Source organism: Acipenser ruthenus, chromosome 1 (assembly GCF_902713425.1).
Source record: "Acipenser ruthenus chromosome 1, fAciRut3.2 maternal haplotype, whole genome shotgun sequence".
Taxonomy (NCBI): domain Eukaryota; kingdom Metazoa; phylum Chordata; class Actinopteri; order Acipenseriformes; family Acipenseridae; genus Acipenser; species Acipenser ruthenus.
Genome location: NC_081189.1, coordinates 72,345,174 through 72,359,774, shown reverse-complemented (window position 1 = coordinate 72,359,774; position 14,601 = coordinate 72,345,174). Strand labels below are relative to the sequence as shown.

The following is a 14,601-nucleotide window of genomic DNA, read 5'->3' as shown; positions in this document are numbered from 1 at the left end:
ATGTTGTGAGATTCAAAATGTATTTCCATGACTTGATTGCACCACAAGATATAGAACAGGTCTCTGCAGTATTTCTGTCTTTGGGGACAGAGTAATGGATCAGCCGTCTTTAATGGATTGCATAATGCTAGAAGATGGAATTTCAACATTGCTAAAAGAAAACTTTGGTCTTGGTTGTTTTCTAAGAGCAGCAGCTCAAAAAGTAAAACAAATTCATTCAAAATAAAAAAAACTCACTGCCACATCATGTCCTTTAGAAGATGAGGAGGCAAGTTAGAGACAAGACAATGGAACACATTCACCTCTTCCCACCCATTCTGCATAAGAAATGTAACCAAATCAGTAAACACTGCATTAAAATCAGAAGAAATGTTATTTATTGCATTACAATTCAGAATAGACAACATGACACTGTTTGAAAGAAAACGCTAAGCAGTTTTTTTAAGGGAACTGTTGAAACTATACAGATTTTAAACGGCACATACTGCAATTTAAAAACTGGAAATGTTAAAATATACAATTTCATATGTGCTGGTATCGCTGGATATCACGACGTTGCAAAACAAGTAAAAATAACCCCTTGGGCCATTTAATGTACAAATTTGAGCAGTGTGATTTCAAGCCTTAATCTTAAAGATTGTACATACTTCACACTTCTTGATTCATATCCCATCTCAGAGGAGTTGTATTAACATAATTACACCCAACTCAAGTGTTAAGCTGCATTTATTTATTTATTTATTTTTTTTAAACGCCACCCTCATTCAGGACAAGAAACACTAATCTGGTTAATGTTCAAAGCTGCTGGAATGTACTTAACAAAATGATTACATTGACAATCTGAAAACACATTCACAACATTGTAATCATTTAAGATTTGAGGGCTGATTACAAGACACCCAATGGACTGTATAAAACTTTTTTTTTTCTTTTACAGAATGTAATATTCGAATACAGTTAAAAGTTGCACAGGCGCTGTACAGACTGCATTCTTTTGGAAAACATAGCCACCACGGAGGGGCTTTTAAGACTGAATCCTAACAGAAAGACTAACATGGAGCCCTATGCATTACAGAGGGACTAAAAGAAAAAAAAATCAAATTTTAAAAAGCAACCCTGGTTCAGATTTTTATTGTTTATTATTCATGGAAAAAAAACTAAAACAAGTGAACTGACAATGTAAAAAAAACAACAACTTTTAATTAGAACTGAAACAGGTTTTAGGGCAAGATGCTACTGAACTTTGCTAACCTAACAATGCTGCACAGTCAACTTCTCCCAGGGACAATCTTGCAAACAAGCAGAAGCAGCTGTGACAATGGCTATGTGGTAACCTGGCTGAATCTACTCCAGTCCAGCCTGACCCACCAGCACCTCCTGCTGAGCAGTGGCTTATGATGGGGGTAAATATTAAATATAGGTGAAGGGATTGACCACAGATACCATAACAAATGTACATATTGTAGCTAAAAGCTGGAGGAGCAAGTTCCAGTCATTCTCCTTAAGCCTGGCAGTCAATTTAAGTATTAAACCAGAGTTAGATCTAACAATTCTGTAGGGGAAAACAGCAGCCTTTCGGAAAAGGAACAGGAGAAAAAGCATGAAAAAGCAATCCCTCCCTTTACACACCACCACTGTGAAACAGGAGTCCTGCATTTATGCAGAGGTGACAAGTAAGCCAAGGTTGTGTGATCCTGAATGGCCATGGTAGGTGTCGAGCTCACTTTCCTCTAGTGGTTGCCTTCCTTTAGCTTCCGCGGCTGCTCCTCAGATCACCGGTGCCCCAAAGCATTTCAGGCACCATTGGACACTCTTGCTTGGAGGGGCATCCATCCTGCTCAGGGCCTTGAGCTGATCCGGGCTCAGCATGTCGTATGCCAGTTTGTACTCTCTGTCAAAGGCCTCTGAAACCACACAGGTTTGAATTTTAATGGAGGTAGACATGAATGATTTAGAAATAACCAGACAATTGAAGTTCAGTTGAGCGTGATAAAGAATGTTTGACATCAGAGGTTCAATGGCAGTATCCATCAAATATAGCTGCAGGTCTGATGTATATCTTTTTGGTATTTTTTCTTGAAGAGAAAAATTATTCAAATGGAATTTATGTTTTTATGACGTTTGCAAATTGAGTGGTTTTATTGGAATTACTCAAATACTGTGTGTTTATTTTTTAATAAGTCTGTGTGAAGTTGCTTTTACTGGAGTCCTTGATCTGCTCTTCAATTGTAATTGCCTGTCATAGATATGTGTAATAAAGACTAAAGCAGCCAAAGTGACTTTACATAAGTAAGAGCAGCCAACATCTAGTCATCTGACACTTTGAATCAATGTTCCTTTTGTTTTGCTGGCAATACACTGCTGTGACCTAACTGATGCACAAAAGAAGCGCAACACTCAGGTCTAATGGATTTAATCAAATAGTTTAAACATATATGTCAAACAAAATCACAGAAAACGTGAACAAAAATATAGATCAAAGAACCATGATAAGTTTTCAGTATGAAACTTGACGCACTGTCAAAATGAAAACATTACAAAGTTAGTATCGGGTATGACCTCCCTGAGCATTAACACAATCCTGGCAGCACTGACGTATAGACCTGATCAGCCTTTGGATAGAATGCTCTGCGATGTTCCGCCATTCTTTCTGTGCAGCTGCAGCCAGCTGGTGAAGGTTGGTTGGTCGCGGTTGTCTCCTGTGGATGACACTCGTGATTTGGTCCCAAAGATGTTCTATTGGACTCAGGTCAGGAGAAAAAGCTGGCCACAGCAAGACCTCGACATTGTTTTCTTGAAGTCTTGCAATTGTAATTCTAGCACTTTGTGGTCTGGCATTGTCCTGCTGGAAAATCGACACTTCCGGATTGGCTTGCAGGAACGGAAAAACTGTTGCCTCAAGGACTTTGTCTCGCTGAGTAGTAAGGTTGCCCTCAATCTGCACCAAAGGTATTCTTGTGTTAAAGGAGATTCCTCCCCACATCATCACACTTCCACTGATTGGTTTGAACAACGCAACAGTCAGCACACATGTTATTATTATTATTAATTATTATTATTATTATTATTTTTATTATTATTATTATTATTATTATTATTATTATTATTATTATTATTATTATTTGTTTATTTAGCAGACGCCTTTATCCAAGGCGACTTACAGAGACTAGGGTGTGTGAACTATGCATCAGTCACTTACAATTACGTCTCACCCGAAAGACGGAGCACAAGGAGGTTAAGTGACTTGCTCAGGGTCACACAATGAGTCAGTGGCTGAGGTGGGATTTGAACCGGGGACCTCCTGATTACAAGCCCTTTTCTTTAACCACTGGACCACACAGCCTCCTAAGACGCTGACGTTGTCTTCTGTTAGGTTTGTCAAGGGCAAAACGGCATTCATCGGTGAATAAAACACTCCACCACTCTCTCTGCCGCTACGGCGATTTCATCACTCAGCTGTCAACATGTTACCCCTGAACGGCCTCAGAGTATGCAAATCATTTTCATGCAGAAGGCGAACTTCAGTCATTCTGCTGATGCGCGGGTTATCTTGCTGGAATTTCTCGTGTTGTAGCCACTGCAGTCTTAAAACGATTACGCAGATTGATTAGTCGGATGTACTGGGCCAGTGTGGTGACACTCTGCCTTCCAGGACGTGGCCTGTCCCTCACAGAGCAGGTTTCCTGGTTTCTCTGGATTAGTCTGCTGATTGTTGAAGCAGAACATCTCATTCTACAGGCAACTTCTCTCACAGACAGCAACCAGGTGATCTTCAGTACTCAAGCAGGGCATGGTCGTCTTTCTCTATTCTTATGTTAATTGAAATCGAATGGCTATTTATACAGATTCTTAAATCAGTATATATATATATATATATATATATATATATATATATATATATATATATATATATATATATATATATATACACACACACACACACACACACACACACACACAGTGCCTTGCAAAAGTATTCAGACCCCTGACCAATTCTCTCATATTACTGAATTACAAATGGTACACTGAAATTTTGTTCTGTTTGATATTTTATTTTAAAACACTCAAACTCAAACTCAATTATTGTAAGGTGACATTGGTTTTATGTTTTTTTTTTTTCTTAAAAATATTTCCCAACATAAAACCAATGTCACCTTACAATAATTGAGTTTGAGTAGTAGGAGATACAAAGTCCTACTGGTGTAGCATGAGAAACTGCATCCTATGTGGCCCTGTACTGTCATGTGACCATACGCGTAGAAATCCTAATGAAAATAGAGGCTACGATTAAAATAAATAGGCAACAATTGACATGTAGACTAAATGTTACAACTTTGTCACTATATATTAGTTTTATTAGAAAGAAAGGCTATTATCGTTTAAATAATACAAATAGGCCTATATTTACTGAGTGGAGATGTGGGTTAAACTAAACAGTAAGATCATGCTTCCGAGTGGTACAAAGCACACAAACACAAACACATGTTGTTTGGTTGTTTCAGGTAACTATATTTAACTGGGTGGCTTTTGCACGTTTAAACTTAACTGTGATTATTAGACTCTTGCTGATATTGAATGATGTCTCATTCAAATAACGCAACTCTGCTCAGAAATGTGTATTGTACTACTGCAATAAGAATAAAATAAAACATTGTTGCATTTTATTCTGGACTCTCTTCTCCCCCCACACTTACTGTAACCTATATATGTAACCCATGATGAAAATAAACTGTGCATTGATGTTTTGTTTAGTTCCGTTGCTATAGCGTTGTCAGGAAGTATTTAAGTTACTTAAATAAACATTGCAACGGGTGGCTTGGTGGCAGTGCGCTTTTGCACTTAAAGGCAACAAAGGTAATTCACTCTATATATATATACATATATAAAAATAATCTGTCTCACCGATATCAATATTCTCTCTCCCCAGAGACACCAGTGACAAGAACAGGATTTCTCTGTAAATGCTCCTGCAAAAGAGTAAACAGACCAGAGTTAACATACAAAAAATACACACATTACCCCTGACAGGAGTGTCAAATATGTTAAAGTTGTGTTTCAGATCACCATATTGAATTTACCAATAACGGGTGAGAAATTTTTTCAGTGGACTCATCCAGCTGATATTTCCCCTAATAACAGGCCAATTATTACGGGAAACACGCACTCATTAACACCAGCAACAGAGCACAACCCCAGTGCACGCTGTCAAAGTGAAAGGAAGTAGAGCAAGCCCCCCACAATAAGCAACCCACCCTCGGATAGCATTAGATTCTCATATCCCACACTACCTCATGCAGTAATTCTCTAATATAGATGACTTACAGTACAAAATGTGAGGTGCCAAGTTGGAAGATTTAAGACTATCCACAGGCCTCCATAGAACACAAGAACTGGCACACCAAATCTATCTGAAATCTCAAACTATTAAATGGCAAGTCAAGAATAAATGGAAAACGATTTGTATTTTTTATTAAAAATAATAAGACAGTGTGTCCTTTCATGGCGACTTTAAGCAACTTCATAAAAAGGACCATTTTTCTTATATGATATTCTTTTAATCATCTTGGCTCCAACAAGAGTTTGACTACTCATGACTCCAGCTGCTTTTGTAATGAGCCGACTGACACAGTACCCAAGGCACTGTACAGTAATACCTGGTACCCACCTTTGGCGTTTAATGTCTGGGTGCTTCTTGATCTCCCTCAGGAGCAGATTGATGGGTCCATACACATCGTTAGTCTGGATGTTTCGCACAATGGAGTTCAGCAGAGTCCTTGTTTCCTGGTGATCCGTGGGGGACAGTAAAGCTTTCCTTTCCACTGTTAAAAGATAACACAAGTGGGAGGTTTGAATGTCAACTTCACAAGGAGAACTTTCTGGCTAACATTAATATTAGTGTTTCTTCTTTTAAGACACCATATTAATTCAGTCAGAAAATGTGGTAGTTAAGAGGTGGGTGTTTTACAAGGTGTACAATACTGTACAAGGCAGGAAGTCGGTCTTGTGGGTTGAATGGGGGGGTGGGAGGGGTGCACTGTATATGATGGAACTATTAATGTAAACAATTCCGTTTTGTTTGTTTTTTTATAAATTTAGCCATTGCCAATTATTTTTATTATTTTTCTCCCAATTTGGAATGGCCAATTATTTTATTATGCTCAGCTCACTGCTACCACCCCTGCGCTGACTCAGGAGGGCGAAGACGAACACACACTGTCCTCCGAAGCGTGTGCCGTCAGCCGACCGCTTTTTTTCACACTGCGGACTCACCATGCAGCCACCCAAGAGCTACAGCGTCGGAGGACAACGCAGCCCTCGGGCAGCTTACAGGCAAGCCCGCAGGCGCCCGGCCAGACTACAAGGGTCACTGGTGTGCGGTGAGCTGAGAACACCCTGGCCGACCTAACCTTCCCTCCTCCCGGACGACGCTCGGCCAATTGAGTGCCGCCCCCTGGGAGCTCCCGTCCTCGGTCGTCAAAGGAATAGCCTGAACTCGAACTCTCGACGTCCAGACTATAGAGCGCATCCTGCACTCTACGCAAGTGCTTTTACTGGATGCGCCACTCTGGAGCCCCTAAACAATTCAGTTTAATTTTATACAGTAACACTGCTGGAAATTCAGTTTTAAAAGAGTAAAATGCAATTTAGTAATATCATTTTTTCCCCCACCTCTTCTAGGAATCAAGAACATCTCAAATATACCTACATGTCCATTGACTAAACGGTCACCAGCTTCTTACAGCCAGTAAACCTCAGAGGTTGAATTTGTTTTTCAATACAAGTGAAAGAATACATATGTAGTGAGGGGTTCCTTTGGGTTTCAAAGTGACTACATGTATGTTTAAAGTACAATTACATAAACTCCTCCAGCACAGGTACAGCGGCTCTCCAGACTCCTGGTGCAAGTTGATGTTGTCCCACAGCAGCTGCACGAACACCTGCTTGCTGTCCTGAGACAGAGACGTCTGTTGAAGCTGCCAAGAACAGGGAGAGAAAAGTCATTACTAAAAATCTGAAAGGCTTTGGTATGTGGAGAAATCAACCATTAACTGATATATTTATAACATTAGAAAATACAGAAAGAAAGACAAAAGGTTATTTAGTTCACAGCCGGGCAAGTAGCTGGAGTATGTTTATTATTGAACAGAGAAGATTAGTTCTGAGATTGTAGATCCCACCAAAGTTTTCATACACTGTGTACGTACTCTGTGCTCTGCCATTGCTGGTAGTGTCATGTGAGTTGTTCGGTGTGTTGATATGTAAATAAATCATGTTCGCCTGCGGGGCTTATAAACTTCAACCACTGTTTCAATCTCCTGCCTGTCACTCAGCAGTGAATGCATCCATCCACACGGCAGATGGCTACTCTGTCACAACCATTAATACCCTGTATCTTTCTAAACAAGGGATTTAGGGGAGCTCCCTAATAAAAGCTGAATCTCACAATAATTGTGTGAATATCGGTAATTGTTACAGCTGTGTATAATGATATTTAAAACAGGATTCATTTATATGGCTTTTTACATATCCGCCCTTACTCTGGTCCCACCACAGTTGGATACACGACAGATTACTGTATCAGGTTTCCACAAACATGCCCTGGTGGGACTGCCATGCTAAAATGTAAGGAATCAGTTCTTTATCCCATCCTTAAGTCAAAAAGGGACAATTGTCAAATTGTGTGATGGTTTTGTGATGAAGTTGAGACCACCAAACATCTATCACTGTGACCTACTTTAAGCTTCAAACCTAGGTCTCCAGAGGTGAGAGGCTAGCTCATTAACCCAATGCATCCCACCGTTTCTAGGAGCATAGGAAGCAAAGATGGAATTGTTTCACCCCAAAATATGTAACACTCAAGCCGTGCATTATGCTGTGTAAGTACTAACTTTGGAAACGTTTGCTATCTGACGTCAAACACAGACACTGACTGACTGACCTGCACTCCATTATTGCAGTGCTCGGATGTTAGGATGAGGCCGGGCAGGTTGCTGGGCAGGTCCAGTCTCCTGAAGTACCAGACGAGGTTCCAGAAGATGATGGGGTGCTGATTGATGAACTTGTGGGTGTAGATAACGTGTTCCCCCTCATTCTCCAGCAGAGACTCTAGCTCTTTGCGCAGCACCAGAGGACTGAGGTAAGGGACTGACACTGGCATAGGATTGGGCTTCCTAGTCAGGCTCAGTGGATCCTAGGAACAATGTCACAATTGTACAATGTGTAATTCACAAGGGTTCAAAAGTGCGTTTTTTTTTTTAATCCAATGTAATATGTAAGCAAATAAAAGAAGATTTGACAGCACTGAATTTAATTTAACACCAATCTTTATAGCTTTGTCTGCCCTGCTAAAATTACAACTGTTCATGTAGCAGGTTAGGTGTTCTCAAATAGTGCAAAGACATACTAGTTTCATGTGAAGATTAGGGAAGCTAGAATAGAAACATTAAAGATTTTGAATCATCTTTATAAACTTGGAGCACTAATACGATTATACAGTTAATAATAATAATAATAATAATAATAATAATAATAATAATAAAAATTATTCTTTACAATGCTGTATGCTTTCTCTATGCTTTATTACACTTTGTTGTGCTTTTCCTATGGTAAACTTTTAGAAGGGCTGACAGGTCACCATCATTCAATGTCATTTAACAAGACCCAATCTTGTACAGTAGCAGGAGGTTGCTGTCTGGGTCTGGTTGTTATTTTTTCATATGGCTGTGCTATGGGGCGGTTGGAATCACGTGTATGGGGAGTTACAGCCTCGTGTTTTAATGCAGCAACTCACCACAACCTCCTGCAGGCTGTTGGGAAGGCTGCTTGTTGAAACGCCATGGGACGGCCGCTGGGAAAAGTCCATATTCTGCAGGGGTCCCCCAACGCTGTTGCTTCGCGTCAAAGACGCCCCTCGTTTGTGTGGGAGTCTGTCGTTCAGTCCCAGTGGGTCAATCTGGCCTCCCTGTGTATTTTCACTGTTCAGTAAATCAGAAACACTGGAGGTGAATGTCAAATTTCTTCTTTTATTTTTGTTTTCTAATCCAAGTCATTGTTTTTACCTAAATTGTTTAATAATTTATTAGAAATTGTCCCTTATATGGAAGACGTCTATATGTGTTTTTTCTGGACATGCACCCTTAACCCCATTAGGTAACAATTAAAGAAGATGGAACTAAATGGTGGTAATGGTGAAATAAATGGGAAGGAGAGAACAAAATACATTAACAGGATACATAATGTTGAATGCTTTGATAGGCCATTCAGTGTCAATTGGAAAGAGGAATCTGATGGTTTAGTGGGTTAGTTCTGGCTAACTAACTACAACAACCACCACCACCACATGAAGCCAAGTTTAAGAAGACAACTAATGAACAGAACCGCCTGAGGCAATAAACCATTTGGTGTTCCAAGGTCATAACTCCAATCTTTCCACTGTTTGATAGTTACCTGTTCTTTTCCTCAGCATTCAGCTCTGGAGGTGCTGAGGGACTGGCTTGTGGTGAATCTGAAACACCAATCAGATTGGCTGCTTCAGGAGCTGTAGGGCCGGTTTTCTGCTCCACAGGCTCCGTTGTCATGGGAATGTTAGTGCTGTGTATACTATCCCCAGATGTACTGGGCTTCAGGAAAAAACTGTGCAACAAATAAAATATTAATAGGAGCTTTTCATAATAGCACCTCATCAAACCTTTTGCATGATGGCAATTATTTTTTCTTCAAATTGTTAAACTGCACATTGTTCTGAAGTCTGAACAGCAATTTACAATACGTGCAAAAGAAAATTAATACAACAGCACACAAGTTCTTATAAAAAAGAAAAAACAACAATTTTGTCGCTACACCTGCTTAAAGATTCCAGCAAGCATGAAACTAGATCTGACCAATACTGCTCTATACTTGTCTCGATTTAATTACTTATTTAAGGAGTAAATCACCTGGCAGTGCCTCGGAGGTCTTTAAACTCAATATTGAGCAAAGGAAGGAAAGTGCTTTTACAGAAGGGGCATGTGGTGTTTAAATTGGAATCGTCAGCAGCCCATCCAGCCATTATTTCTTCATCATAAACCAGGGCTTCACACCCTCGGCACTGCGAGCAGCTGGACATTAACACCTAGACGGGAGAAGAGGATGCATTAGCTCCCCTATATTATAAAAAAAGGTCTGGAACTAAATTGGTCTCCATGCATCAGTGTAAGTTTGTGGAAAATAACCAAGAAAGTTCAAAACAAGTATCTATTGGAGTTTCTCTCCGTATCATGCCAAATGCACAGTGCTACTCAACAATAAAATAAACAATATCAGGGAACTTTAATGAAAAAAATAGAGCTATAGAAACTTGAAATCTAAAGGGTGGAAAACAGACTGGACTTGTCATATAATTAATCAATCACAATACACAAGCTGTTTTTAAGTCTAATATATAAATGTGTATTCAGTTCTCACCTCCAGTGCACAGTTCTGATATATGCTTGCGGTACTGGCATGATGAGATGAACTAAGCTCAGATTTTTCAGATTCTGGTCCTTTCACACTTCTTGGGGTCATATCTACAAGGAGAAAGTTTCTTGTAAGCACTGCATGGCACACACCGATAAGAAAAGTTTAGAAATAATACATACAAACAAGTTATACAATAAATACAAAACATTCAATATAGTATTACATGACATGTCTTTCTATGGCAGATAAAACACTTCACTCTCAAACTTTACTAATAGTAACAACCAACTTGTAGGCTATAATTGCTTTCACATTGCTGTTTGTTTAGCAGTCATGCTGAAGAAAGTAAAAAGCAGTTAACATTTAGCACTGGATTAAGAACATAAGAAAGTTTACAAACAAGGAGGCCATTCGGCCCATCATGCTCATTTGGTTGTTAGTAGCTTATTGATCCCAGAATCTCATCAAGCAACTTCTTGAAGGAACCCAGGGTGTCGGCTTCAACAACATTACTGGGTGTTACTGAGTTGGTTCCAGACTTCACAATTCTCTGTGTAAAAAAAGTGCCTCCTATTTTCTGTTCTGAATGCCCCTTTATCTAATCTCCACTTGTGACCCCTGGTCCTTGTTTCTTTTTTCAGGTCGAAAAAGTACCCTGGGTCGACATCGTCAATGCCTTTTAGAATTTTAAATGCTTGAATCAGATTGCCGCGTAGTCTACTTTGTTCAAGACTGAATAGATTCAATTCTTTGAGCCTGTCTGCATATGACATTCCTTTTAAACCAGGAATAATTCTGGTCGCTTTTCTGCGCACTCTTTCTACAGCAGCAATATCCTTTTTGTAGCGAGGTGACCAGAACTGAACACAATATTCTAGATGAGGTCTTACTAATGCATTGTAAAGTTTTAACATTACTTCCCTTGATTTAAATTCAACACTTTTCACTATATCTGAGTATTTTGTTGGCCTTTTTTTTTGATAGCTTCCCCTCATTGTCTAGATGAAGACATTTCTAAGTCAACATACATTTCTAGATCATTTTCATAGATTTCTTCTTCAATTACAGCATCTCCCATATGGTATTTATGATGGACATTTTTATTGCCTTACACTTTTCTATATTCAATGTCATTTGCCATGTGTCTGCCCTGTTATGAATGCTGTCTAGATTATTTTGAATGACCTTTGCTGCTGCAATGGTGTTTGCCACTCCTCCTATTTTTGTGTCGTCTGCAAATTTAACAAGTTTGCTTACTATCAGTGTTGCCAGATAGGGTGGGTTCACGCCCAATTGGGCTTGTATTTTTTTGTATTGAAAAAATACAAAAAAAATGAAAAAATGGCTTTGGGCGTGTGCCTATTTTTAGGGCTAGTTTTGGGCATTTGTGCGGGTATTACATTTGGACATATTTTGAATAGTTTTAAAATATTTACGATATTTTTAAGCAAAATACTAAGCTATATGATACACAACCCTTAGTGTTTACATCACTGTTGCTAGACGTACATTTCATTATTACTTTGGGCTACAAACGTAGCACTTTCTAAAAGGCACAGTCTGGTAACAGGCATTATTGCAAATGAGAATTTGTTCAAGGGTTTTACTTGATTATAGAAAAGGAATGATTGATTCGTATTAGCATTATTCCTCAATTAAAATAAAAGGCTAAAACTGAGTGCCCCCCATGTCACATTATAAGATACGCAAACAGTACTATTGAATAACAGTTCGTTTTTTCAGGAAGCATTAATTGGTACACTTTCAAATTCGAAGGAATTTCCACAAACTCACCAGAGTGCCATCAATCAATAATAAACAAACATAGGCCTACAATTTTACTTTACACATTACAAATACATCTGTGTACTAATAAAAGACCAAAAAATAGTATTTATATTAGTTTATCTCGAGTTAGTCTTTGTCACCTGGATTGCCAAACTCATTGACCCGATATTTAGGTGTGATTTCTATAGTTTTCGTCATCTTTAAACAGCTTGTTGAGTAGTAAAAACGCACTGGATACTGAAGTAAACTGCAGCTACTTTTCAGCATGAATGTGACAGTGTGCCTCGTTCACCAGAAGCAGTTTTATTGAACAAGTATATTTACTGAATTTAAAGCAAAAAAAAAAAAAAAGCCTTGCAAGAGTAAAAATAAAAATTTTCCGAAAGCATAGAAAATCTGTGTTTTTCAGCGTTATTCCGCAGCAAACGGATTCCTAGGATCCCTGGTAATTAAGCACATAAAACACAAAAAAGTTGCAATTGCAAATAGTGTAATTGCTATTTGTTACAATGAGGAACATCAGAGGTGATTGTGATGTCACAACGCTTACTTACGCTCCTGATTGGGTGGGTTTTAGGCAGGTTTTTGTAAAAATAGTTGGCAACCCTGCTTACTATACCAGAATCTAAGTCATTATTGTAGATTAGGAAGAGCAGAGGACCTAATACTGATTCCTCTAATCAGTACTTTCTGTTTTCTACATGTTAACCACTCCCTAATCCATGTGCATGCATTTCCCTGAATCCCTACTGCGTTTAGTTTGAAAATGTATCTTTTATGCAGGACTTTGTCAAAAGCTTTCTGGAAACCTAAATAAACCATGTCATGTGCTTTGCAATTATCCATTGTCGATGTTGCACCCTCAAAAAATCAAGCAGGTTAGTTAGACACCCTTTCCTAAAATCATGCTAACTGTCTCCCAGGATACTGTTACCATAGAGGAAACTTTCCATTTTGGATCTTATTATAGTTTCCATAAGTTTACATATAATAGAAGTCAGGCTTATTGGTCTGTAGTTACCTGGTTCGGTTTTGTCTCCCTGTTTGTGGATCAGTATTTCGTTTGCAATTTTCCAGTCTGTCTGTACATCCCGTCCCGAGACTGTTGCATGATCTTGGTTAGCGGTTTGTAAATAACTTCTTTCATTTCTTTGAGTACTATTGGAAGGATTTCATCCGGCCCAGGGGATTTGTTTATTTTAAGAGCTCCTAGTCCCTTTAACACTTCACCCTCGTATGCTAAAATTATTTAAAACTGGATAGGAACAGGTTGACATGTTGGGCATGTTGCCCGTATCCTTGAAAAGTAATCATTTAATATATTTGCTATTTTTTTCTCTTCATCTATGACGTTGCCATTTGTATCTCTTAGATATTTTACTTCCTCCTTCAATGTTCTTTTGCCGTTATAATATTGGAAAAACTTGGAATTGGTTTTAGCCTCCTTGGCAGTGTTTATTTCTCTTGGCCTTCCTTTTTGACTTGTGCTTGCAGTTTCAAGTACTCTTTCTATGTACTTTGTTCTTGGTCCCTTTTAAAATGCCTTTTTTCTCTGAATAGTTTTTTTAATTGATCTATTAAACCATTTTGTTTTAGATTTTGATTGTCTACTTTTGGGATGTAATTTGTTTTGCACCTCTAGTACTACATTTTTGAAAAATAGCCATCCTTTCTCTGTGGATGTTGTGATCTAAATTTGTCAAAGGTTCTCCAATGTGTGTTTTAGTTATTCTGTCTTCGTTATTTGAAAAGACTAAATCAAGGCATGCTCCTCCTCTATTCGGTGCCTTGACAAATTGCGTTAGGAAGCAGTCATTTGTAATTTCTACCATTTCAATTTTGGCAGTCATGAAATCCCCCATTAGTTTGGCTTCTCCTCTGCTACATGCATTTCAAATGTCATTGTATAACAGATTATTTTGCTCTGTATCTGAATTTGGCGGTCTATAGCATGCCCCAATTATTATGCCCTTTCAATTTTTGTTCATTATTCTGATCCATGTTGATTCTGCATTGTTTTTTTCTTCCAGATTGAACACCTGGACTTCAAGACTATTTTTGATGTATAGTGCTTCCCCTCCACCTTTTCTGTCCTGCCTGTCTTTCCTATACAGTGTATAAACACTAATATTATATTCATCTCCATCACTCTCGGATAACCAAGTTTCTGTAACACTTATCACACTGCAGTTGTTTGTGCAGTAGCTTCAAGTTCAGTTCTGTGACTTTACCTGCTCATTGAAGGCTTAGCAAAATATAATTGTTGTTTATTTATTCATAACTAGTAACTGTATACACAATGTTTTATTAGTAACAGTACTGTAAGTTGAGAGAATGCTAAAAAGGGTGGATGAAATATTTAACAGCCCTTTG

General features: G+C 38.6%; 1 protein-coding gene across 1 annotated transcript in view; it reads right to left on the bottom strand.

Annotated features, from left to right (window-relative positions):
• Window positions 1-354: 354 nt before the first annotated feature.
• Window positions 355-14,601, bottom strand: part of LOC117421153 (DENN domain-containing protein 4C-like) — a 79,948-nt gene continuing 65,701 nt past the window's right edge. Inside the window, exons 25-33 of the mRNA XM_034035147.3 lie at window positions 10,444-10,547; window positions 9,936-10,111; window positions 9,448-9,633; window positions 8,792-8,975; window positions 7,940-8,191; window positions 6,857-6,974; window positions 5,666-5,819; window positions 4,903-4,967; window positions 355-1,904 (exon numbers count right to left, since the gene is read on the bottom strand). Of these exons, the coding sequence (XP_033891038.3) occupies window positions 1,768-1,904; window positions 4,903-4,967; window positions 5,666-5,819; window positions 6,857-6,974; window positions 7,940-8,191; window positions 8,792-8,975; window positions 9,448-9,633; window positions 9,936-10,111; window positions 10,444-10,547 (1,376 nt within the window). The 3' untranslated portion in view covers window positions 355-1,767. The remainder of the gene's footprint in view (window positions 1,905-4,902; window positions 4,968-5,665; window positions 5,820-6,856; window positions 6,975-7,939; window positions 8,192-8,791; window positions 8,976-9,447; window positions 9,634-9,935; window positions 10,112-10,443; window positions 10,548-14,601) is intronic.